Source organism: Condylura cristata, unplaced genomic scaffold, assembly GCF_000260355.1.
Source record: "Condylura cristata isolate star-nosed mole 26May11 unplaced genomic scaffold, ConCri1.0 scaffold00017, whole genome shotgun sequence".
Lineage (NCBI taxonomy): Eukaryota > Metazoa > Chordata > Mammalia > Eulipotyphla > Talpidae > Condylura > Condylura cristata.
In genome coordinates, this window is record NW_004567118.1 from 33,574,265 (window position 1) to 33,599,362 (window position 25,098).

General features: G+C 51.6%; 2 protein-coding genes across 4 annotated transcripts in view; both read left to right on the forward strand.

Annotated features, from left to right (window-relative positions):
- Positions 1-119: 119 nt before the first annotated feature.
- Positions 120-11,457, forward strand: SCARF1 (scavenger receptor class F, member 1). Of its 2 annotated transcripts, none has more exons than XM_004684796.2 (11): positions 120-244; positions 567-628; positions 845-946; positions 2,035-2,560; positions 4,947-5,165; positions 5,546-5,674; positions 6,790-6,893; positions 7,357-7,477; positions 8,944-9,065; positions 9,146-9,292; positions 10,156-11,457. In XM_004684796.2, the coding sequence occupies exons 1-11, from the start codon at positions 147-149 to the stop codon at positions 11,016-11,018; spliced, it is 2,493 nt and encodes an 830-aa protein (XP_004684853.1). In that variant the 5' UTR covers positions 120-146; the 3' UTR covers positions 11,019-11,457. The 2 variants fall into 2 exon arrangements, with proteins under 2 accessions (XP_004684853.1, XP_012581581.1); XM_012726127.1 differs by having other exon boundaries at positions 9,183-9,292; positions 10,156-10,275.
- A 5,396-nt stretch (positions 11,458-16,853) lies between these two features.
- Positions 16,854-25,098, forward strand: part of SLC43A2 (solute carrier family 43 (amino acid system L transporter), member 2) — a 39,890-nt gene continuing 31,645 nt past the window's right edge. Inside the window, exons 1-2 of one of the 2 annotated variants that reach the window (XM_004684797.2) lie at positions 16,854-16,941; positions 17,817-18,028. In XM_004684797.2, coding sequence (XP_004684854.1) covers positions 17,869-18,028 — 160 coding nt within the window. In that variant the 5' untranslated portion in view covers positions 16,854-16,941; positions 17,817-17,868. The remainder of the gene's footprint in view (positions 16,942-17,816; positions 18,029-25,098) is intronic. The other variant, XM_012726371.1, reaches the window with a different exon arrangement.

Genomic DNA, 25,098 nt, shown 5'->3' on the forward strand with positions numbered 1-25,098 from the left:
CACCTTCTTAGGGAGGTGCCTCATGGCACCCCGCCCCTTGGGCCTGGTTTCCTCAGGAAAAGCCTTGAGAGGAAACAGGGAGGGGGTTGGGATCAGTGGGGGCCAGAGGAACCCGAACCCTCCCGGCTGCAGCTGCACAGGCCGCCATGGGGCTGGGAATACTGCTTCTGCTGCTACTCTGGCCTGGGGGCACCCAGGGCTCCAAGTTGGACCCCAACGGGCAGCATGTCTGCATGACCAAAAGGTGAGTCCTGTGGGACTCTGATGGGAAAGTGATTGAACCAAGTTGAGGTACTGGAGGGTAAGCATATGTGGGGAAAGGCTGTCACGGCACTGAGGGGAGGATGGACTTGGGGAGCCCCTTGGGAAGAATCTGGAGGGTGTTGTTGGTCAGGGTACATAGTGGGAAAGCCAGGGAAAGAGGTTGGGGACACTGGGGCTGGGATGCTTGGCTAGGCCTGCCTGGTGGGGCTGAGGCAACTGCCACATCTCAGCCAGAGACAGTGATCCATACCTGTGGAGCCATGCTGTACCCCACCCCCAGCTCACCTCTCTCGGCCCCACAGCACCTCTGCTGAGCTCCAGTGCTGCCCAGGCTGGAGGCAGAAAGATCAAGAATGCACCATCCGTGAGTGGTCAGATGGGCCCCGTGGAGGAGAGGGGAGAACAAAGCCCAGTGCCCTTCCTTTCTACTCTCTTGGGGCCTCTTTTCCCTCCTGAGCACTGCTAGTACTGGGGTCCCTGTGGTACCCACTCTTGGTCCCAAGGGAACTAGGAGCCAGAAAGAGACAGAACACCTCTTGATGGCACCCAGTCCTTCCAACCTGGGTGGGGTGTTTTTCAGCCATCTGTGAGGGCCTGGATGCCTGCCGAAAAGATGAGATATGTGTGAAACCAGGCCTCTGTCGGTGCAAACCTGGATTCTTCGGTGCCCACTGCAACTCCCGTGAGTCCTGAGTCTCCACTGGAGGGTAAAGTTGCTGGGCAGGATGGGGGAGTGGGGCGCAGAGCAGGTAGGAATACAATCTTAGAACAGCAGGGGCAGTGTCCTTTCCGGGCTTCACTGAGGAAATTGAGGCCCAGGGATGGGAAGTGACGCACTTCTAGGAGATGCCCTGAGTCATCTGGTTTTTCCTCCATATCCACAAAGCCCTACCCACTCGTTCAGTCCTGGCCCCTTCATCTTCCTTTGCAACTTCTCAGAAAAAACGCCAGTGATCCCTGTTCAGTAGCAAACAGATCTATTTCTCAGTCTCCCCATCTACCTTGTCCATGTGTGAGGTGTGGAAGGAGGTCTCTGGCTAGACTGTCTCCCTCTCTAGCACAGGGACATGAGAAGGAGTTGTGTGAAGGGGGGCACCCGGGGGAAATGTGTCTTGTCCTGCAGATCCTGACTGGCAGCATGCATGCAACATCAACACCTGACTCCCAGCCCTTGGGGGAGCCCAGTGAAAGGGAAGAGCCACCCACATCTATATGATTTTTTTAAAATATTTATTGATTTATACATACAATTCTGGAATAAGGCCAGAGGTGCAGGGGGTGAGAGGATTCACCAGAGACAGAGTGGGGAGAAGAACAGGCAGATTGACTGAAATGCACTGCAGTGGGGAGACGGGAGAGGTCAGCTGCGCCATGGGGGTCAGCTCCCCAGCAGGGGAGCAAACTTGTGCTGCAGTGGCTGCAGATAGCTTCCCAGTGCTGTGCTTTAACCCACTGCAACCCCAGGGAAGAGCCCTATGTGATTCTTGGCAAGCCCTTTCCCTCTAGGATCTTCGAGTGTATTCTGGAATGTGAAGTGGGAGGCCAGGCTACTGCTGAGGGTCGTGTAGATCACAGGATCAGCAGGAAGAGAGCTGTGCCCCAGGAGGATAGGCTACCAGCTGTTCCAAGGGTCTGTCCCTGGTTTTTGGAGGGTGGGCCTGGTGCCCCTCTGTGGTGCAGAAAGGGGCAGGGGGCAGGCATCAGTGCCTAGGCCTCACCTCTTCCCTTCACCCTCCAATCCTCTTCCCGGCTCCTCCCCTCCCCCCACAGGCTGCCCGGGCCAGTACTGGGGCCCCGACTGCCGTGAGACTTGTGCCTGCCATCCACATGGCCAGTGCGAGCCGGCCACCGGAGCGTGCCACTGCCAAGCTGGCCGCTGGGGCAAGCGCTGCGAGTTCGCCTGCTCCTGTGGCTCCCGTGGGCATTGCAACCCCGAGACGGGCGCGTGCCGCTGCGATCCCGGCTGGTGGTCGCCCACGTGCCTCCGCCCGTGCCAGTGCAACCTGATGGTGTCGCGCTGTGACCCGGCCACGGGCGCCTGCCTGTGCGATCCGGGCTGGTGGGGCCGCCGCTGCAGCTTCGAATGCACCTGCAATGGCTCGCCGTGCTCTCAGGAGAGTGGTCGCTGCGCCTGCCGGCCGGGCTGGTGGGGCTCCAGGTGCCAGAATCCTTGCGAGTGTGTGCGCGGCCACTGCAGCGCCGCCTCCGGCCAGTGCACCTGTCCGCCCGGCTTCCGCGGCGCGCGCTGCGAGCTGCCCTGCCCAGCGGGCCGCTACGGGGACCAGTGTCGGGACAGGTGAGTCGGGTCTCGGGCCAGGGCCCCCGGCTGGGGGAAGCCGGCCAGCGCGCAGGAGGAGAAGGAAATGGAGGAGAGGGGCGGGAGAGGCGAAGGGGAGAAGGGAGGACAGGAGCGGGAAGGCAATGAGAGAGAAAGAGGACACCGTAGGAGGACCCGGGGGTTCTGGGAAAAGGGGGGGAAGCTGTGAGGGTGTGCCATCCTTTCCGCAAAAATATACAGGGGCAGAATGAAGGGGGGGGAGGGCCCCTGTGTCCCTAGATCAGTCTCACCCACTCTTCCTTCCATTACTATTAAACAAAAAAATAGTATTAGCACGTCAAACTTAAAGAATGATCTCTTAAAAAAAAAAAACTCTGGCGACAAAGTGATTGCAGGTTTCCTTAAAGACTTAGTCTGACCATCTTCACCCACAATAAGAAATACATTTTACACCCCAGCTAACACAACACACCTGACGTAAAACTTTAACCAGACAGCACATACTTATCTTTACTACAGTTACACACACAATCACTTAGTGCATTTATTTATTTTAAAAAGGGTTTATTTATTTTTGCATATAAGACTAGGGTGTAGGCCGGAGGGGCTGTGTGTGAGAGAGAGGATTCACCAGAGACAGAGTGGGGAGCAGAACAGGTGGATCTACTGGAACACACTGCTGAGGGGAGCAGCGGGCGGGTGGGGGGGGGAGGTCTGCTGCACCTTGTGCTGCAGTGGCTGCGATGGCTTCAGAGTGCTAAGACTTAGCCCCTTGCGCCACCAGGGAGGCCCTATATATTTATTTTTTAAAGATTTATTTTATTTATTTATGCATATAGGAACTGGGGTCTAAGCCAGAGGTGTTAAAGTGGGAGGTGTGAGAGGATTCACCAGAGACAGAATGGGGGGTAGAATGGGCAGATTGACGAAGTACACTGCTGAGGGGAGCAGCGGGCGGGCCTGGAGAGGTCTGCTGTACCATGTGGGGCAGCTCCCTGGCGAAGACAGAACTCATACTGCAGTGACTGGTGATAACTTGAATAATGCTGAGACTTCACCCCCGTGCCACCAGGGAGGACCCTACTTACTTATCTTTGATATTGGATCTGCTAAATGGATTTCATGAACCTCCACTCCTCCCCCAACTGGTGGGTCTCATCCACACATATGAACCTGGAAAAATACCTGGAAGAAGAAAAAACTTCAAGTAGTAACTGCTAGGGACCAGTGAGAAATTAATCTATATGTGACTATTGTTGAGAATTATCCTTCATCACAAGGAAAACATTTTTTGACTTTTTTTTGTTAAGTAGATTTATTATGCTCATCATTTCACAATGCACAGAAGTGCTGTGCCACTTGATTTATACAATGCTCTGTGTCATTGTATCTCAATAAGCTGGGAGGGGCCTTCCTGGTGGCACAAGGGGTTAAGTCTCAGCACCATGAAGCTATCAGCAGACACTGTAGCAGGAGTTCCATCCCCAGCCAGGGATGTCTCATATGGCACAGCAGACCTCTCCTGTCTCCCTCTCTGCTCCCCTCAGCAGTATATTTTGTCAGTCTTGTTCTGCTCCCCACTCTGTCTCTGGTGAGTCCTCTTAACCTCCCATACCTCTGGCCTGTACTCCAATTCTGTATGCATACATAAATAAATGTTTAAAAAATATATAAACTTCAAATTATAGTGGTAAAATCAAACATGTTTTTATGGGCTCTCCCTGGTGGCGCAACAGGTTAAAGCACCTCATTATGAAGCTCTACGAAGCCACTGCAGCACAAGTTCAATCCCCGGCCAGGTAGCTGACCCACTTGGCGCAGCAGACCTCTCCTGACCCGCCCGCTGCTCCCCTCAGCAATGTATTTCATCAGTCTGCCTGTTCTGCTCTCTACTCTGTCTCTGGCGAATCCTTTCACCACCCTTGCACCTCTGGCCTGTACCCCAGTTCTGTAAGCATAAATAAATCTTTAAAACAAACAAACAAACATGTTTTTATTTGTATTCAATTTTGCATTTTTAGGTTATATAATTGAACTGCTGAGTTCCATTCATGCCAGGCCTCAGAGATGGCAGGGGCAAAAGGAAGAGAAGGGAAGGTTGGGCAGAGGGAAACACAGGTTGGGTGGCCACTTGGCGTCCAGCTGGCCTGGTAGCTCCTGATTGACCCTGTTCTCCAGGAAAGGACAGATCCCAGAATGGGATTTTAGGAGAGGGCTGGACTCCTGCTAGAGCTTATAGAGTTCATCTCTCCAGACTCTATTTTGTTCAGCAGTGGGAAACTGAGGCTCCGCAGTGCCTGACTCCCAGCAGCCTCGTAACAGCATTGCCGGACTCTGGCTGCTCTGCACCTTGGGGGCCTCATCTTTCCCCGGCTGTGTGCTCACGAGCCTCTTCTCTCCCCAGCTGTGGCCACTGCAAGCAGAATGAGCCGTGCTCTGCAGACACAGGCAGCTGTCAGTCCTGTGAGCCCGGCTGGAATGGGACTCTGTGCCAACACCCCTGCCCATCTGGCACCTTTGGCGAGAGCTGTGGACAGCAGTGCCCCCATTGCCGGTTTGGGGGAGCCTGTCAGCCAGACACCGGGCACTGTCAGCACTGTGACCCTGGCTGGCTGGGGCTCAGGTAAGGCAGTCAGAATGGGTTGCACCATCCTTCAGGACTCTCAGCCCTCTCTGGGTTGGCTGTCCTTCCTGCCACACACACAGTCACACAGCCGGCTGAGGCCTGCCTCCTGGCCCAAACTGAGGATGATGATGAGCTCCTGGGCAGGGTTCTCTTCCAGCTTCCCCACCACTCTGATCTCCTGCCCTGTTCTTCCAGGGCTCTTTAATGCCACCTGTTAGGTTTGCCCCAGATTCAAGGCCCTGTGGGCACCTGAACTTCTTTGCTGAGGAGTAGACAGTTGGGTCCCTAGGTCCAGGAGCATGGCAGAAGGTGGATAGGACCTCCCCTATGACACCAGGCCTGTCCTGCTCCTCATGATGAATCTTGCCTCACCTCAGGTGTGAAGACCCTTGCCCGATTGGCACCTATGGGGAAGACTGTGGCTCTACCTGCCCCACCTGTGTTCAGGGGGCTTGTGATGCTGTGACTGGGGAATGTATCTGCAACGCTGGCTATTGGGGGCCCAGGTGAGAACCAGGGCCCTGGGGGGCGTGGGGGTGGGGGGAGGCAGGGACCTAGGCCTCTGTGTAGTCTGTTTTCTTCTTTTTAAAAAAGCAATATTTATGTATTTATGCATACAAGAACTGGGGTAGAGGCCAGAGGTGTGGGGGTGAGAGGATTCACCAGAGATGGAATAAGGAGCAGAACAGGCAGGCTGACTGAAGTACACTGCTGAGGGGAGCAGCGGGCAGGTGAGGAGAGGTCTGCTGTGCCATGTGGGCCAGCTCCCTGTCTGGGGATTGAATTTGTAATGCCTGGCTGCAGACAGCTTCATAGTGCTTGACATTTAACCCTTTGCACCACAAGGGAAGCCTGTGTAGTCTGTTCTCTAAACTTCTCTTTCTGGGCTTCTCCCTCCCAGACACCCAGCAGCCTCAGATCTAAAAAACATATCCTTATAGCTAAGAACAACTGCTGTGGGTTCTGCTGCTCCCAAGGGAGGGTCAGAGTGATGCTCATTTTCCAAATGGATGGGGAAGTTGTTTAGCAGCAGAGTACAAACCCTACTGGTGTTTCCCTGAGGTCTTTAGGTCGTAAAACAATGAATATTGTTTAATGAACACTGTCACCAATATCGGATTGTCCTCCTATATGACAGACTGTAGTGTCGAGTGGAAGAAGTTTCATCTTATAGATGAGAGGATAGAGGCCCAGAGAGTGAGGGGCAGGCTGGGCCTGGATCACACCTGCAGACCCTGAAGCTGTTTTTTTGAATGCCTTGGCCTCTTGCTTATTCTATCTCAAATTAGTCTGGGGGACTAGGGTGGAGATAATGAGAGGTATACTGCCCTGGGGGTTGTGCCCTGGGAACTGGGAGCTGGGGCAGTTTGGCAGTTCTCCGATGGCCTCCCTGGAAGATTGGCTTAGAGGCTGAGTGATCTCCCAAACACTGCCAGGGTACTTAGAATGTGGCTCAGAGGTGGGGGGATGGGAATCTGCTTGGGACTTATCCAAGGTGTTTGGCCTGAGGGGGGATAAAGGGCAGGGATTAGTACACCCAGAAATCTACCTTCCCCAGTCTCTGCCCACCTCTATCCCTTCTCACCCAGCCTCCCACCTGTCACTCCTTGTCACTCCACAGCTGCAACATTTCATGCCCATCTGGCTTCCATGGAAACAATTGCTCTGTTCCCTGTGAGTGCCCAGAGGGATCCTGCCATCCTGTCTCTGGGGCCTGCCAACTGGGTAAGGTGGAAGGAGGGTTCAGGGTGCAGGGTGCAGTATCCAGGGAAAGATCAGGCTCTGGTGGCACAGCACTCGCCATGGAGGCTGGGCCCATTTCAGAGATAGTCCTATGCCTGACCTCTTTATGAATGCTTTGCAGCCGTCTGAAATGTGCCAGAGCCCCAGCCCTCTGAGAAACCAAGCCAGAGCCCAGGAAATTATTAGGCAGGGTAGACATGGGATAAAACATGATAACTGGGGCCAGATTTTGTGGGGGACAGACCAGGCACCATCAGGAGGGCACAGAGCAGCCTGGAGTCTGCCTGGAGAAAGGGGCTTCCGGGTTGAACAATCTACATCTCTCAGAAGAGAGGAGGACCTACAGGTGGAAGATTCTGGGGAGGAGGTGCACAGAGCTAGAGGTGAGACAACACTTATGGGAGACAGGAAAGCCCCAGTATTTGACCACCCCCTGCTCCCCCAGGGTCTCGAGGTCAGGAGGCAGCCCTCATTGCGGGCATCCTTGTGCCTCTGCTACTGCTTCTCTTGGGGATCGTCTGCTGTGTCTGCTGCTGCTGGGCTGCCCGACTGGACCCCAAGGACAGGTGAACACTGGCCTGTCCTTTCCTCAATCTGGTCTCCTTTCAGGGGTGGGGAAGGGCTGGCTTTGTCAAATACTTGGCCAGAGGTGAAGGAAGCAGTTGGCAATGGCCCTGGCCTGGAGATATCAGGTCGGCTGCCGCGTTTCCTCAGGAGCCTTCATGGGGGAGTTTCTGAGTTGCATGAGCATGAGCAGGGCACTGGGCACTAGGCAGGCTGGTGGGCAGGACATGCAGAAGCAGAGCAGCTCTGGGCAGGAAGGGGAAGAGACTAAGCCTCAAACCCCCTAGAGAGAGAGTGACAAGAATCTGAGCAGTGGTTTAGCAGAGACATGTGGTTTTCTGAGAGAAGAGGAAAACTGTGGGGCCTGCAACTGGAGAACACTGCTTGCACAGACCTTTGTTCTTTTACAAAAATCTCTGTTTTTTTTTTTTAAAGATTTTATTTATTTTTGTGTAGAAGAATTGGGCCAGAGGTGTGGGAGGTGAGAGGATTCACTAGAAACATAGTGGGGAGCAGAGCAGGTGAAACCAGAGAGGTCTGCTGTGTCCTATGTGGTTCACCTCCCTTCCCCAGCTGGGGATTGAACTCAGGCCTTTGGGGGGGCCGTCAGGGTACTAGCCCTGAGACTTAACCCCTACGCCACCAAGGAGACCCTCCTTTTCAAAATCTCTTTATACTTCTTCACTCCTCTGAGGCTCTCAACAGTAGAGATTTGGAGCAGAGCTTGAAGGGAGGAGGATTAGCATTCTCACTTCATAGAGGAAAACACTGAGGCCTGAGGAGGCCTAGCTAGTTGCTGGTAGGCATGGAGCTTGCACCCCATTTTCTGGACTTGGTTCATGCTCTCTGACTAGTTCTTGCACTAAGCCTGATGACACCCTCCTCTGTGGTATGGACATTCACATATGCACAAACCCCTTTGTCTTCTCCAGCCTGGACTGGAGAAGATGCGCTTCCCCTATGAGGAGGACATGTACAAAAGCTGACAGAGTATGGCACTGAGTGGAGCAGTCACTTCCAGCTTGGCAATGGGGACAAGAACAGGTTCCATATGAGGTGGTGCCACTTGAGATAGGTGTGCTGGGGCTCCATTAGGGTGATAAAACTGCATTTTGGGGGTGTCTGGCACTGTGCTGGACTCGGGGTGGGGAATCAACTCAGATAAGTATTGTCCCCATTTTACAGATGAGGAAACTGAGGTCCAGATTGGTGAAGTCTAAGCCAGAACTTCTATCTAGATCTGTTTGATTCTAGAGTCATACTGTCCTCTGTGCCAGGCCCATATCTCAAACTCAAGAGTTTGGATACTACCTGTAGTCATAGGGAACCACTGACATGCACGGAGAAACCATGTCACCTTATTTCCCTCACTGTAACCCCAGGACCAGAATTGGTCCTGGCTCTTTTTCCTGCCTGCACTTAGCCCCCACTAGGGGCCCATGTACTGACCATTCTCCTACACCCTCAGATCAGTGAGAGATGGAGCTGCTGTGTCCAGGATGAAAATACAGGTCTGGGGGGCACTGACCAGCCTGGGGTCTGTGCTCCCCTGTGGTTCCCTCAGCAGCCACAAGCTTCCCTGGGTGACAGGTAAGTGGGAACTGAGGGTCAGGGCCTGGGATGGGAGAGGCTTCCCATCAGGCTCTGTGCCTGATCTGAGCCCCTTACAGTCTCCCACCACGACCCGGAGGTCCCCTTCAACCACAGCTTCATCGAGCCTCCCTCTGCTGGCTGGGCCTCAGATGACTCCTTCTCTTCTGATTCTGAGTCTGGAGTGGATGACGAAGGTCCTGCCTATTGCGTCCCACCCCAAGAAGGTAGCCACTCACCCCCTGAGCAGCCCTGCCCCAAATAGCATTTTCTTGATTCCATCAGTAACTGTGCACCAAGTGCCCAGTCTATGCCAGTCACTATTTCTGGCTCTGGGACAAAGGAAAGAACTAGACAGATTCCTGTTTTCATCAAGTTTATTAATGGTGAACAATAACCAGATACTGGTAGAACACAGTAATACATGCTTTGATGGGGACATACCACTAGGGACTGATCCAGCCATATCAGGGATAACTGGGCTCAGGGAAAATGACTCAGTATTAGTGATAATGGAGTTGAGTCTAGCAGAATCTGTAGGCATTAGCCAAGTGAACGTTAGAGAGGTGAGAATGATATTTCAGGAAGAGGGAACAGTGTGTACAAAGGCCCAGTGATGAGAGAGATAGCCGTATGGCACTGAAAGAGTTTTTACTTGGTTAGAGTGTGGCATGATTTCAAAGAGTATAGAAGTGGTAGTGTCTGCCTGGATAGGCCCTGCCCATCCCATCTCTTGGCATCCTCACCCTCTCCCTTGCCCCATTTTAAATTATTGACTGATAGGTCAATAATTTGGGATGCAGGCCAGAGGTGCAGGGGTGAGGATTCACCAGAGATAGCATGGGGAGCAAAATAGGCAGATCTACTAAAATATCCTGTTGAGGCAGCAGCGGGCCAGACAGAAGTTTGCTGTGCCATGTGTGCAGTTCCCTGGCCGAGGCTGTAGCAGGGATAGTAACCCCTAAGCCACCAGGGAGGCCCTTCCTTGTCCCATTTCTGAGGACTCCAGAGGATGCTGATCTGGAGGAGCAGCGTGGATTAGGATGGCCCACCCAACTCTGGCCAAGCTCTTGTGTGTCTCTTCTGCTAGGGATGGTCCCTGTGGCCCAAGAAGAGTTGCCAGAGGCCAATCTAGCTGGAGGCCCCTTCCCTCCCCCTGAGGATGCCTCTACACCTTTCGCCATCCCACGCACTTCCAGTCTAGCCAGGGCCAAGCGACCATCGGTCTCCTTCGCCGAAGGCACCAAGTTTGCACCACAGAATCACCAGAGCTCAGGGGAGCTCTCCAGCCCACTTCGAAAGCCCAAGAGATTGCCCCGGGGGGCACAGCCAGGTCCTCATGGCCCGGAGACTGAGGACTGTGCTGGCTCAGAGCAAGCAGAAATGAATGATGCCCCTCCTGGTGCTGCCAGCCCTAAAGACTCTGCTGTCAGCCGCCGCCGGCTCCCACTTGGAGGCCGGACAGTGGCTGAGCGTGTGGAAGCCATTGAGGGCAGTGTCCAGGAGAGCTCAGACTCTGTGACCACGATCTACATGCTGGCAGGGACTCCCCGGGGATCTGAAGGCCCTGTCAGGTCTGTTCTTCGGAGATTTGGTAGTTTCCAGAAAGGCCAGGCAGAGCCCAAAGTCAAGAGTGCCATCCCTAAGCCTCCACGCAGGGCACTGAGTCGGAACAAGGGCAGCCCGGGGCTGGCCTCCAGCTCTGCCAATCAGAGTCCTGGTTCAGCCCCCCCACATGAAGAGGTCACTGGAGCCTCAGAGTCTGCAGAAGCCAGACCAGAGGAAGTGACCAGGGGTCTGGGGGGTAGCATCAAGGGCTCAGGGAGCGCCCAGGAGCCAGCCCCCACCAGTAGCCTGCTAGGACAGGACCCTCAGAAGCCTGCTGAAGGGGAAGGGCAGGAGGAACCTCAATATGAGAATGTTACACCTATGTTTGGGCCCCCAGAGCCCTGAGGACCTTGACACTGGGGAATAGTAAGACTATGGATGGGGGTACATCTGAATTAGCCCTGGATCAGATTGTGTTTTGAGCTGGAAAACAATCGCAGGGCCAGGACAGATATACCAAAGATCCTGCCCTTCTACAGGGAACAGTCAGGGTTGGATGCCAGTTGGCTCTGGGTCCTGGCAGTGCTCTGGGAATGTTCTGGAAAGCCCGGCAGAGACCCTGCAGGATGGGGTCAGGAAGGGGAAAGAGATGACTACAGGAACTTTTTTTTCTATTACTTTGGACCCTGTTTACCCCAAAAAGCAGTTTCCCCCTTCTTCATTTGCAAAATATTTTTCTAAAATGGGAAAAAACCTAAATGTTTGCTGGTTAAAGATAGGTTAAATAAATATTTCTTACGTAGATTCCTAAACAACCCTGAAAAATCATGTTGTGTGTGCAAAAATATTTAATGTGGGAAAATGTTCAAGCTATATTGTTGTATAAAGAATAAGTTTCCTTTCTTATGAATTTTTTTTGCCTTAAAATACATATTTAGAACTCTCTCTTTTTGTATAGAGTTTGTGTTTTACAAACTTTTTTAAAAAAATGATATTGTGTGTATAAAAAAGATTTGAAGGAAAGGCATCAATTGGTATTTTTCTCTGGTAGACAAGATTGTATCTGATATTTATTTTCTTAAACTTCTGTATAATTTTCAATTTTCTACAGTGAACTTTCTTTTTGCTTTTCTCACTAGGTAGAGGTTTTTAAAAATACAAAAAGCAATGTTTTGGGGTTTTTTTGCTTAAAAATTATTAACTATTAACATTGGAGGTATAGTAAAAAATTAGATTTCTCTTCTCAGAGGAGTCTGGGTTGATAAATTAAGAGATAGATTTACCTTTCATTGGATGCCTTTTGAGCTTGTTTTTTTTTTTTTTTCTCACATGGAAGATCTGACGGTTAAGCCAGGAGTGGGGGTGGAGAGGTGAGAGGATTCACTAGAGTCAGAGTGAGGAGAGAAAAGGTGGATCTATTGAAAAGCACTGCTCAGGGGAGCTGGGGTGAGACCTGGGAGGTCTGCTCCCTGTTTAGGGATTGAATCAGGTTATGGGGGTGATAGCACTGAGTTTAACCCCTGCAGCACCAGGGGTTGCTCTTGTTTTGAATTCTTTCCTCACCTACTTTTTAGACCTAGTCAAGAAATAAAAGTGACCTCCCTTTCTATGGCAGTGCTCAAAGAATCCCTTTAACAGCTTAGGTGCTTCCTTTCCAAGTTTTTTGTGTGTGCTTGTAAAGAAATATTTACAACAAAACAAAAGAGAATTTCTGAAGCATACTGTTTGGCAATTTGCCTTTTAACTTAATGTATCCTGGATACCTTTTGATGTCAGTAAATATAAAGCTACCTCTTTTTATTAAATAAAAAAAAAGACATGAGATTTCATCATGTAGAAATAACACAGGTTAAACCATCCCCTATGTGTGGGGAGTTGGGTTGTTTTTAATTGTTTTGAAACAATAAATGATACAGTATACTTATTTTATTTTGTTCATATTTTCTTTGTGGAATTTGTACAACTTTTTCTGTAGAAGAGCTTCCTAAAGTGAATCTGTTGGTTAATGGGGTAAGAACATTAAACATTTTTGAACTTATTCTAAATTGTCCTCCAAAAAAATTGCATGGTTTTATATGCTCACAAACTATGGTGGTATCTGTCGCCCCACACCCAACCTGATAGGCTAAAAACTGTATATTTTAGCACAATAAAGTAATGCATTACTTTATTATGAAATTTTAAAAGTTAAATCCTTGTAGAGGTAGAAGTTTTTGTTTTGACCATCAGAAATTTTAAAATTTGAATTTCTATGATTACAAAGTTTAACATAAAAAAAAGATTTATTGTTATTTATAAATGAATACAAGAACTGGTGTAGGCCAGTGTAGAGAAGGATGGCAGTGAGAGGACTCACCTGAGACAGATGAGGAGCAGAACAGGCAGATCTACTGAAACACACTGCTGAGGGGAGCAGTGGGGAGACAGGAGAGGTCTGCTGTGCCTTGTGGTTCAGCTCCCTGGCAGAGAGTTAAACTGAAGCAGCAATGGCTAGTGATAGCTAGATAGCCCTGAGACTTTAACCACCTGCATCACCAGGGAGGCCCCCAGTGGTTTGTTTCTTTATGACACACCTAGAGTGCTGGTAACATGACAAAAAGACTGAAGAAGTACCAAACTGGATTTTTAATTCAAATTGTTCACATTTCAGTTCAAACATACTTGTTTTGTGAATGTGGAGACATTATTTAAGGTTTCAACCTTTTCATCTGAAAAATGGATATAATGCCCATCTGCCAAGATTATTGTGGAGATTGACACAAAGTATATAAAGCACCTAGTAGCTTTTGATCTCTCAAGAAAGGTTAAGTGGTATTGGCATTACCATCATTCTCCAAGTGTTGAGCCTCCTGTCCCAAGAAACTGGTATCTTCCACTTCTTTGTGTTTATTCATATTTTCATTCAACACACTGAAATTATGCTTATGTTTTATGTTTATTTCTGTATTAAGGACTGATTAAAGAAAGCTGAGTAAGACAAAGTTCACTAGAAAAAAATTGCAATCTTGTCATTTGCAACAGCATGAATGGAGCTAGAGGAGATTTGCTAAGCAAAGTCAGAAGGAGAAAGACAAGTAATGAATAACTTTACTCATATGTGGAATATGAAGAAACAAAACAAATGGGCAAAGCTAAACCTAAACAAACCCTAGAAATCTGACTGTAGAATTGAAGTTATTAATGGGCGAGGATGGGTAGAGGTGGAAGCAAAGGGTACAGGGAGCCCCAAGGACTATGGTAAAGGATTAAGGGTACTTTAGGGGAGTGGTGTGGTAACATTCCGGTGAGCAGGTGTGAACCTATGCCTATAAATACAATTAAAATAGACAAAAGAGGGTCCTCCCTGGTGGCACAGCACTAAGAAGCTAAAGCCACTTCCCCATGAGTTCGATCCCTGCTTGCCCCGGAGGTGATCCACATGGTGCGGCAGACCTCTCCTGACCCGCCCGCTGCTCCCCTCAGCAGTGTACTGTGTTGATCTGCCTGTTCTGCTCCCCACTCTGTCTCTGGTGAATCCTCTCACCCTCCGCATCTCTGGCCTGTACCCCAGCTCTGTATAAATAAATAAATAAATCTTTTAAAAAAAATAGACAAAAGAAATTATAGTTACTAAAAGACAAACTTCAAAGAGGAAAACATGTTTACATCCATTTTATTCTACATCAATAATTGCAATTTTTAGTTAAGACTTCTATGAAAAATTTGTTCTATTTCTTCACAATACAACCTATAAAGAGATTTTTTAAAAAGACAAAGGTCATGCCCCTAAAGAGTTCATAGTCAATGGGAAAGGCAGAGACAAACAGAAAAACAGATAATCACAGGGAGCAAAGTAGAGAGTACTCTGGGAAGTGATTAGGGAAGGCTTCCTGGAGGAGGTGCTAAGAAGGGACTCTGCTTGAGGGTCGGAGGTGAAAGAACAGCATGTACAGGAACCACAAGCAATTCTACGTGACCAGTGACTCTCAGACCAGGCAGTTCAATCAGTCTTCACGGGAAGGAAAAGCCCAGTAGGGAGGAGCCTGTGGAGGTCATGTTGGGGAACTTGAACTTTATCCTGCAGGGCAAGTCGTGAGTTTCTGAAGGATTTTAGCAGGGTCAGATATACCAAGGTCAGTTTTACACTTCTCATAGCTCACTGGGAGAAAGGGGACATGGATTTAAGGGACCGACACTGGAGGCAGGTGAACAGCAGTAGCACTCCTAGGGACACAAATGGGCAGATTAGATAAATAGGAGGTATGACTGCAGGGATCAGGTAAAGGATCAGCAGTAACAGTAACAGCAGGTGCCCAACAAATATTTGTTGAAAAAATGTCAGTGGCTAATGTCAATAAACCGTGGTGCTTATCTGAGAGAATAAGCAGACACTTTGGGGGTGGGGGGAGCGGGGCTGAGGAGGAAGAAGGGGAGGAGTAAATTATTATTATTTTTTATTTTATAAGTTTATTTTTACATCATTTTGTACGTTTTTTCCCCATCTCAATTGTAATCCCCGCAAGTTTCCCATCACCAAGTCACCCGTGTGCCATCACCATAATCCCGTGCACTTTCCTCCCCACCTCCCCACCCCCCCGTTTTTGGTCCCATTCCCCACTCCACCCCCACAAAATGTCTCTAGTATATGGCTGTTCATTATTCTTATTATTTTCTCGCCTGGTCCATTATAAGGAGTAAATTATTTTTGAGAGGTGTTTATAATAGTTCAGAGATGTGTGTGGAACTGCTACCTTGAAGACACCCTTTAGCAGGTGACTCTAGGAAGAGGGAGGGAAGATGGCATTCGTAAAGTGGGTGAGGGTATGCAGAGTATATAACAACTAGCCCTTTCCAAAGTTCCTGGCTCCAGGCGCGCTCTGAGGGCGCGTGCCAGCAGAGGGCTCCCGACGGCAGAGGGCGCTCTCGGTCTGGGGGGAACAGGCTGCCCCAGGAGGCTAGGACACTAGTACCGCCGGGTGAGCCGAGACTTTGGAACCTGGGCCCTGGACAAAAGCTGCACTAATGGAACCAACGGAGAAGATATGTGAATATGAGAGGAAAGAAATTGGCTAGATAAAGAGTGACTCCAGAACCCTGGGGCAAAAAGCCAATTCCGAGAGCTTGCCAGGGAGGTCAAGCTGGACTGGCAGGGCGGAAGATGCTCAGGGGTTAAAGTGGGGTCTGCGGTCCAGAGACGCATTTGCGCAGTTGAACCTCCAGTGCCGGGCTCCATTCACTTCTCCTGGCAGTTTTCCCTGACAGGTCCAGCTGGGATGATAAGGCTGGGAATCCCACTCCACACTCTTTCCTGGCAGTCCGACTAAGGCTCGCAGTTTATTGCTGCCCATTCCATCACCCTACATAGGGGATCCTTAGCTGAAGATGTCCGGGAACGAGGCGGAAGGGGGTGGAGGGAGGCTCAGGACAGTGGATATGGAATGGTCAACTCTGGCGGTGAGCACCACCGTGATCAGTCTGTGTGGAGGCTGGGGAGTGTCTCCGAGGGGACCAAGGGAAGCAGGAACGGGGACCAGGAAGACACGGTCCTGGGACACAAACACGTCCCAGACCCCCACCTCAGAATCTCCCAAGTGACACCTTCCGGGGACTAAGCAGCCAGCTTAGTCTCTTTCCAAGAGGCGGGGATGAATTAGGAGGGTAGGGAGAGGCACACCACCCCCGGACAGTGATCCTTTATCCGGGATGCGCAGACGACGCCTGCACGGGGGACACTAGGAGCCCAAGAGTGCAGAATCAAAATACAAAGCCCGAGGCAGCCGACAGCATTGCGTGGGAAGGAGGGAACGGAGGCGGCGGGAGCAGAACCACCCACGGGGAGCCAGAGCATCGGGGCATGGTGCCCAGGGCGGAGCGAAGCCGGGGACTAAGTAGCCTGCCGGAGCCATGTACAAAGTGGGGAGCTCAGCTGGGTGTTCCAGCTCAGAAGTGGAAGCTTGCAGCTGGAGAAGTTCGGGGGGCGCCGGACACCCAGCCGGGGTATCAACCCCGGGCGGGGCTTCGGGGTGGCGCTCTGGCGAGGCGAAGAGACAACACCCTGGGGGTTCCCAGCTCGGCAGGGACTCTAGTTTAAAGCGGCAGAGCAAAGGCACGGCCCGATGCTGCCCCCCAGCCCCCCCAGCTCTCTTGTTTGTCTCCAAGTCCGGCCGGAACCGGCTTCTGCTTGCCGCTGGGCGGGCGGGTGGCAGTGGATTGGGCGACGCCTGTTTCCAGCCCCTCTCAGCCAATCAGCGCGCGGCAGTGTTTTCATCTCGGGGTCGGAATAAAAGGGCTGGAATAAAAGGGGGCAGAAAAGGCGCCGGCGGGCCCGATACACACCACTGGGAGCCGGGTGAGCTGGGACTCCGGGACCAGGGCCTCCCGCGAGGGTGGACCACAGCGGCACTAGCGGGAGCCTGGGGAGAAGATGTGTGAAGCTGAGAGGGAAGGAACTGGATGGATAAGGAGTCGCCAGGGGAGAGATGACGAGTAGAGAAGGGACTAGGGGAGGGAGGGAGCGGGGTGCGCTTCCATGGCGGCGGGCTCGTAACTGAGGTAATGGCCCGGCGAGGGGGTCGCGCGGCTGACTCGCGCCGCCGGTTTGAACCGGCTTTGCTTCTCCCATGCGGGGTTCGCGTGGCCGCTGCTCCTAGCGACCTGAACGGTGGCCAATGATTCAGTAGTTCCTGTGCGGCCAGGCCAATGAGCGGACCGTGGGCGGGTCGTTCCGGAGCTCCGTGCGCTGATCTTGTGGTTGAAGCCACCGGCTCTGGGGAAGGGTCTCGGGGTCGGGCGGGAGGGCCCCAGTCAGGCTCCCAGGGGACTGGCAACCCCCAGGTATGCCCCTTACCTGGTGTCAGCATCTCGGGCTGCCTCCCCTGTTAGCCCCCAAGCTACATCTGCCCTGCTGGGGGCAAACACCAGTTCCACGTCCCTGAGCATGCGTTGGTCTCTTCCTGCTTTCGTGCCTCAGTTTACCTCTGAGTCAGCTAAGGGAGAAGTCTTGCGGTTGGGGGAGAACTGTTCTCCGGCGGCCTAAGGCAGCGACAGGGGTGAGATAGGGGATGGCCCAGGTCCGGGGAAGGGCGGCTGGGCTTTCTCCTTTCGCTGCGCGCATCTACAGCCCGCGCCGCCGAGGGGTGACAAGCTCCGCGCGCTGCGGCAGCGGCCGGCGTTGCCCGCTCGGGCCGGACTGGGTTGGTTGCTGACGCCGAGATTTGTGCGCAGGTGGCTGCCAAGCCGGATCGGGCCACCGCGCTGAGCCGCGCCGAGCCGCGCCATGGCGCCCACCCTCGCCACTGCCCATCGGCGCCGATGGTGGATGGCCTGCACCGCCGTGGTGGAGAACCTCCTCTTCTCGGCAGTCCTCCTGGGCTGGGGCTCGCTGCTCATCATGCTCAAGTCGGAGGGCTTTTACTCCTACCTATGTACCCAGCCAGGTGAGGTCAGGGCCTTGGGCTCGCGGTGCTTTCCTGGAGGGGGGCTTTGGGAGACAGGGCGGATGGCGGTGAAGACCAACCAGCAGTACCACTTCACTGCACAGCGCCTCCCGGTTAGCAAGAGCCCATTGGATCCATATCACTGTCCCCTTTTGTGGATGTAGAAACTGAGGCCCAGACGGATTTTTCTCATCTGTCCAAGACTACACAATTGGGAACTGATAGCACCAAGTCCAGAGTGTTCTTTCCTCCAGTGAGGAGTGTAGCTGGACTCTTCTCCCAGGGCCTGGCACAACACTTGCCTTGCAGTAAACATGTTGCTCCCTGAGGTAAGAAAGAGGAACTCCTGATTCAGTGGCTGGGGTGCAACCAGAGAGAGGAAGTGGCTTGGCCTCCACCCCATGAAGGGTTGATCTAGAATCTCGATTTTTTTAGGCCATCATGGAGTCTCTTAAGGACTTGTTGGGTAGGATTTTTTGGTCTGTCTTTGCTGCTTTCTGATTTCCTAAAGGACATTTCCTCTCCCAGGCTGTGGGAACCATCTCAGTGGCCTTCTAACTGCAATGGAGGAGAGAGGAAGAAAGGCAGGGGAGCCTTTATGGAAATGAGCAGGGCTGTTCTTTCACTTTGCCACACCATTAGTGCTGCTGAATGCAGCAGGCAGGCGAGGAGCCTACCAGAAGGAAAGTCTACCGGAAGGACGGCGCCCCCACCTTCACACACATCCCCACCCTCTATTGAGGATCCTCGATACTTAGGGTCAGCAGGTTCTGGTGAGAGTGGGATGCAGGTGGTCCACAGCCTCTACCTTTCTGTTCCCAACAGAGGCTGCCATTGATTGTACTTGGTGATCTCTCTCCTCAGTGCCTGTCTGCCAGCCCCCTCCCTGCCTGTTTCCCTTAGATGGAGATCACCCAGGTTTGATGCCAGTACCACTGACATGCCTTTTCTTCCTAGGCTTCCTCCTGAGAGCTGGGAGGAAGCTTTGGATCAGCTCATGCTGCCTGTAACTCTGTGTAGAATCCGCCCTGTTTGCCTTCTCTGACCTTCCTAGGAGATTCCTGAGTGTTTCAGTCTCTAGGGAAGCTTTGCTGGCGAGGTTAAGGGCAGGAGAAAGGGAAGGCAAGCGAGGGCAGAGTATATCACTTATAACCTTTCACCTTTGGCCTCAGAAATATTTCTATTAGCCTTAAGGGCTCTTGGCAGACCTTTCCCCACATCAGCAAGAAATCTTGGGAGAGGAGTTTCACTCAGACCTTTGAATAAGCTTTCTGCTTTGTCCAACAGATGTTAGGAGATTAGTGACTCTGGAAGGAACAGGTTGGAGAGTCTGGCTCCTCCTCTCCTCCCTCTCACTGCTTCCTTTTAGATCATGACCCTTCCTGCTCGTGACCCTAATGGGCTCTCTCATGCTGAACAGAGTTTTTTTTTTTATGAAAAAAAAAATTTTTTTTTGAATTTTTAAAAAAAATTTTATTTATGCATACACAAACTGGGGTACAGACCAGAGGTGCGGGGAGTGAGAGGATTCACCAGAGACAGTGTGGGGAGCAGAATAGCCAGATCCACTGAAACACTCTCCTGAGGGGAGCAGCGGGAGAGACAGGAGAGGTCTGCTGTGCCACGTGGGTCAGCTCCCTGGCTGGGGCTCAAACTTGTGCTGCAGTGGCTGCAGATAGTTTCACAGTGCTGTGCTTTAACCCGTTGCGCCTACCAGGGGAGGACCCTTTAAAAATGTTTTTAAAAATGAAACATTTTCATCCCAAAGGAAACTTTTAGCATCTCACCCAGATTGATGTACTCTTGTGGTCAAATTTTTTTGCACCCACTATAGTGCTGGAGGGACAGATTTTTCCCCAGAGACTTAATTTATTTTGTGGTGTTGGCACTATTGGGGCTGGTTACTTCACGTTTGCCTCAACCTTGACTTCTTCTTCCATTTGAGTGGGAGGAGACCCACAGACTATACAGACACTGTGCTGAGCTGGTGCGTTAGTCCTTGAGAGGCTTGCCTGGCCCTCCCATAGACCAAAGTGAAGGTGAAGGGTCAGGATTGTGGGTTGAACATCAACTTCTTATCACGTGCCTTTGCTCATGCCTCTGATTTTGGTTTTTCTGACTATCTGGCAGCCTGCTGACCCAGCATCCTCTTTGGGCGGGCTGCTGATTTCACACATCTTATCTCTCTGGCCTTCTTGCTCCTTGCTTCTTGGAGTCTACGTAACCTGCTGTCTTACTGGACCAGGAATCTCCATGCCTCACCTAACTGGGTGTGCCTGGAGGATTTTAGGGTCAAGGTTTCTGCTTGGGCCTAACATTTTCAAACTTGGTGGACAGCTGAATAACAGAGGAACAGCTAGCTCATTTATTGGATTGATTGAATAACAGTTATGTTAAGCTGATCTGCTTACAGCTGATTGAGGTGCAGATGTATCAGCTTTTTATTGCTTTTAGGACTGATGCTTTGGTTTGTTCTTGAAAGAAAATTTGCCTGAACCTGCTAAAAGGTTCTCAGAACTCTTTTCAGAATCTTGCTACAGACATGGTGCTGGGTTCCAACTTGGTGAGGAGGGAGAAGGAAAGAAACAGCTTATTTCTCTGTTACCCCTCACTGGTTTTACCACGGGCTAGCCAATCAGGATTGATGTCAGAGCCTGAGAACATAGGGCTGGTGTCAACAGGACCCCAACTGGACCCCCAGCCTGGGAGGAATGGGGCTTTCTCCATATGGTGTCCTTTTGGCCCTGAATGGCTGCTGTAACTCCCACACCTATCTCCTTAATTTTCTTAGTCATCTGGTGGCCCACTGGACAAGGTCAACTCAGGGGGCTACCTGTGGGTGTTTAATCTTCTCTTTCATATAGCCTACACATTCAGTGAACATTTATTGGGCTGCCTCAGTGGGAGTCTGCTGTTTGCCACTACAAGTCATCACAAACAGACCTACAGGATTCCAAGTTGAAGTTGTACTCCACAATCTAGAGTCTCGCTGGTGGTGCAGGGATTCTCAAGCTATTGCTAGCCACTGCAACACAAGTTTGATAACCCACATGGCAGCAGACCTCTGATGCCTGGCCCACTGTTCCTCAATCTGCCTGTTCTGCTGCCCACTCTGCCTCTGGTGGATCCTCTCACACCCCCCACCTCTGACCTACACCCCAGTTCTTGCATGCATAAATAAAAAATCTTTTTTTTTTTTTTTTTAATGTTGTTCTCCACAAACAGCAAGGTGCCAGGAATTAGAATGCTTCATCTAGGGCAAAGTTACTTGACAAACTGATGTTTAAGCAGAAGTATGTGAGCTGTTAGGAGGGGTGAGTCAGGAGAGAGTGGGCCAGGAGTTCCAAAGTACTTTCAGGTGGACTGCACACTGGGTGAGAAGAGGCAGAGGACTAGTGGAGATGACTGGAGTGGTAGGAAGGCGCGCAGGGCCTGCATGACCTGGGCAGACACTGGGGAGATTGGATTTTACTCTCAATGAAGGAATAAGTGATGAGTTCAATGCTCAGATTCACCCCTTAGAATGCTGGATCTCTGGAGACTAGGTAAGGTGGGGGCGATGGTGAGACACTTGGGCTCTACCCAAGGAAGCCACAGTCCAGCCCAGCCCTGGACTCTGTAAGGGGCCCCAGTTCTGTACTCCTGACCCTTGCAGGCATTGTACCTGTGGTGATGATGGGAGGGAAATTGTGTTCCTTACCTTGAAACAAAGCAGGGTCAGCCCTGGTCCCCACCATACTGGTTTGAAGACATAGATGTGGAGATATTCCTGGCTCCTCCCAAACCCAAAGGTCAGTGGTTGATAGTTTTTTAGAACTACCATTTGCTTTTATTGCTGTGAATGTGAATGTTTTAACTCCATCCATCCCCCAGTTTATTTTGGATTTTTAGAAAGATTTATTTATTTATGCATACAAGAACTGAGGTATAGGCCAGAGACAGTGAGGAGCAGAACAGGCAGATGTACTAAAATACACTGCTGAGGGGAGCCTCAGAGGGTAAGACAGGAGAGGTCTGCTGCGCCATGTGGGTCAGCTCCCTAGCTGGGAATCAAATTTGTGCTGCAGTGGCTGCAGATAACTTCATATTTCTGTGCTTTACCCCTTGCTACACCAGGGAGGCCCTACTTTGTATTTAAATGAAAACATTTTAGGGCCCTCCCTCGTGGTACAAGAAGTTAAAGCACAGTACTATGACATTATCTGTAACCACTGCAGAACAAGTTCTATCTCTGGGCCAGGGAGCTGACCCACATGGCGCAGCAGACCTCTCCTGTCTCAACCGCTGCTCCCCTCAGCAGTGTATTTTAGTAGATCCACCTGTTCTGCTCCCTGATCTGGTGAATCCTCTCACCCCTACTCCCACTGTCTCTGACCTGTACCCTAGCTCTTGTATGCATAAATAAATAAATCTTTAAAAAAAAATGAAAACATTTTGTAGCAATGGCCAAGAGGGTCTAAAAGCTGATGCCTACAGCCTCAGGTTGTGTCGTAGAGGAATGAGTGCCCATAGACCTTCCCATCAACGCTTCTTCCTTCCCATCTCAGGGCCTGATTTCCTTCCCCCATATCCACTGGCTTCATTGACTTCTTGGTGTCCCGCTGAGGTCCTGTCTCACTTGGGTTAACTTTCAGGGGCCACATGCTAAGGTCTCAGGGCAGCCCTGTTGCCACTAGGTGTCATGAAGGTCCATCTGGTGTGGCTTGTCCTATCTTTACTCTCTCAGCATTTTCTCAGGTAATTCCCAGGTAATACAGCTGAAGGTCAAAGCTGGAGCTTTGAAGTAGAATCTGACATTCTGGATTCAAGTTCAGCTTCCCAACAAACCATCTCTAAGACCTCCAGCAAGTGACTTACCTGCCCTGAGGCCTTCTGGCACCTTGGTATAGAATATGGCGTGGAGGGCCGCCCCAGTGGCCTAGAGGTTAAGTTTCAGTGCTTTCACCACCATGTCTGACTTTGATCCCCAGCCAGGGAGCTGACCCACATGGTGCAGCAGACCTCTCCTGTATCACCCGCTGCTCCCCTCAGCAGTGTATTTCAGTAGATCTGCCTGTTCTTCTCCCCACTCTGTCTCTGGTGAATCCTCTCCTCCTTCTGGCCTTCTTTTACACCAGAAAAAGAAAAATTGGAGTGGAGGTGGAGTGTCTTAGTGCATAGGAACCAACAACATGGAACCCAGTGGTCACTACACCCAGCTGCCCTGTGCACACGGCTCCTGGGCTAAGCCCTGGCCTGCCCAGGACAGCTTGCTTTGACTGTCAGGCCCTCTAATGATCTCTGCCTCTTACTTGCTGTTTGAGGTTGACCTCTTACCTACATCCCCCCTGCTGGACTGAAATGTTGCTTCCTGTTGCCGGATAGACAAGGATTTGAGAGAGACAGGAGATCCTGGGGCAGGGACCATCAGCAGGGAGGGCCGGGGCCTGCCTGGTGCTTGGTGTGGGAGCGGGTCTGGAAGGAGCCTGTCAGAGGAGGCAGCTTCTCAGTAATTAGAGGCCTCCAGCCAGGTGCCCCTTTGCTCCCTCAGGCCTCATCTTGCCAGCTATTTCTGCAGGCTGCCCTCTCCCTTTTTGTTCTTGGGTTAGAGGGAGCCCCTGTTTGACCGAGGGGTGACAGAGGAGCCTGAGTAGGGTCACAACACCCTCTTTTCTCCTGGAGTTCTCTGTAAAGATTTTGTGTGTGAGTCTTCTGTGAGTGGGGCTGAACAGTGCAGGCATTGTTCGCTCTTCCCTGCCCCTGGGTCTCCTAAGCTGCCTGTTCCCTGCACACTAAGCTTCGCCAGTTCCTTGCCTGTCTCGAGTCACCTTCCCTGTCTGGGCTGGGCCAGGCCACTCTGGCTGCCCATTGTGGAGGCATCTGTTTAATAAACAGGTACAGGTGAGGCCAGAGCAGGCTGGACTGGGGTGAGGCCTGAGCCCTAGGCGGCACAGAGGGGCACCCCAGGGCTTGGTGCTTCCTGGTTGCGTATCTGTTTGTGTGTCTGCTGGCTCACAGCGGCCCAGGTGGAGACAGAGGGAGAGGAGCAGGTTGGGCGTGACTGTGTTTGGGCATCTGCTGGATCTCAGCCTTTTTGTGTGGGTTGTTTACTGTTAACAAAACTGCTGGGCTCACTTAAGTTTTAGTTCCCCCCAGGAGGGAGAGAGACTCTGGTAGTGCTCCCAGGACACAGAAGCCCTGCAGCCCCTAGAACCCAGCTGTTCCCACCTTCACCATTGCCTTGAGGGAGGGAACAGAGGGCCAGGTGGTGCCATTGGCAGGGATGTATTCAGGGAGGGAAGGCTGGTGGCCCGAAGTGTAAGGTCCTTGCTCCTGTGTGTAGAGCTTCAGGATGAAAGACAGGAGGGACAGATGTTCTTCCTTCCACCCTGACCTCTCTTCTCCCTGGGCCCCCTGTCTAGTTACAACGCTGACCCTATCTGTAAACAATTCAAGATGTTTCCGCCCCCATCCTCACGTAGAGCAAATCAGGCAGATTGCTTTGGATACATTGCTTTGGCATTTTATTTCCCTCTTTCAGGGAGTCCAGTCAGGATTCAGGGATCCAGTCAGGATTCTCTCGGGGGCAGGGACGCCCTGGGGCCTGGGAGCAGAGACAGGTTGCCTGGCTCCCTCCAGCCCGGTCAGTGAGGCCTCTCAGCCTGTAGCAGCTGACCCTACAGCAACAGCACTCAGCCCTGGAGTGACAGTGTGTCTCCTAGTGTGATGAGGGTCTTCAGACCCTGGTGGCCACAGCCAGTGGTCCAGGCCTTAGGTGTCTGCTCACCCACCCTCTCTGCTACACTAGTGCTAGTTTGCCTGTCCCTGCACACTGACCTGGAAATGCCATTGCTGTGTAGAGACCCTATTCTCCCACCATAGTTCCTGTTGCTGCTGCGGAGCCAGCTTCTGAAGCAGCCCCATCTTCAAGCTTCCCCACAGTGGGTGGGCGGTTCAAGCCTGCCAGCCTAGGCAGCGCGAGTGACAGTTCTGATCTGGGTCCTAGTGGCTCAGACGACCCTGCTTGTGTTTGGGCTAATGGTGTGGTAGAGCCTCTTTTGGAAGGTAGAGCAGGTCTCATGGAGGGGGGC

Excerpts from the sequence above, each read along its gene's own strand:
- SCARF1 (XM_004684796.2), top strand. The coding sequence starts at position 147 with ATGGGGCTGGGAATACTGCTTCTGCTGCTACTCTGGCCTGGGGGCACC. Across the intron at positions 629-844 it reads AGATCAAGAATGCACCATCC|CCATCTGTGAGGGCCTGGAT; the intron begins GTGAGTGGTCAG and ends GGTGTTTTTCAG. Across the intron at positions 9,293-10,155 it reads TTGCGTCCCACCCCAAGAAG|GGATGGTCCCTGTGGCCCAA; the intron begins GTAGCCACTCAC and ends CTCTTCTGCTAG.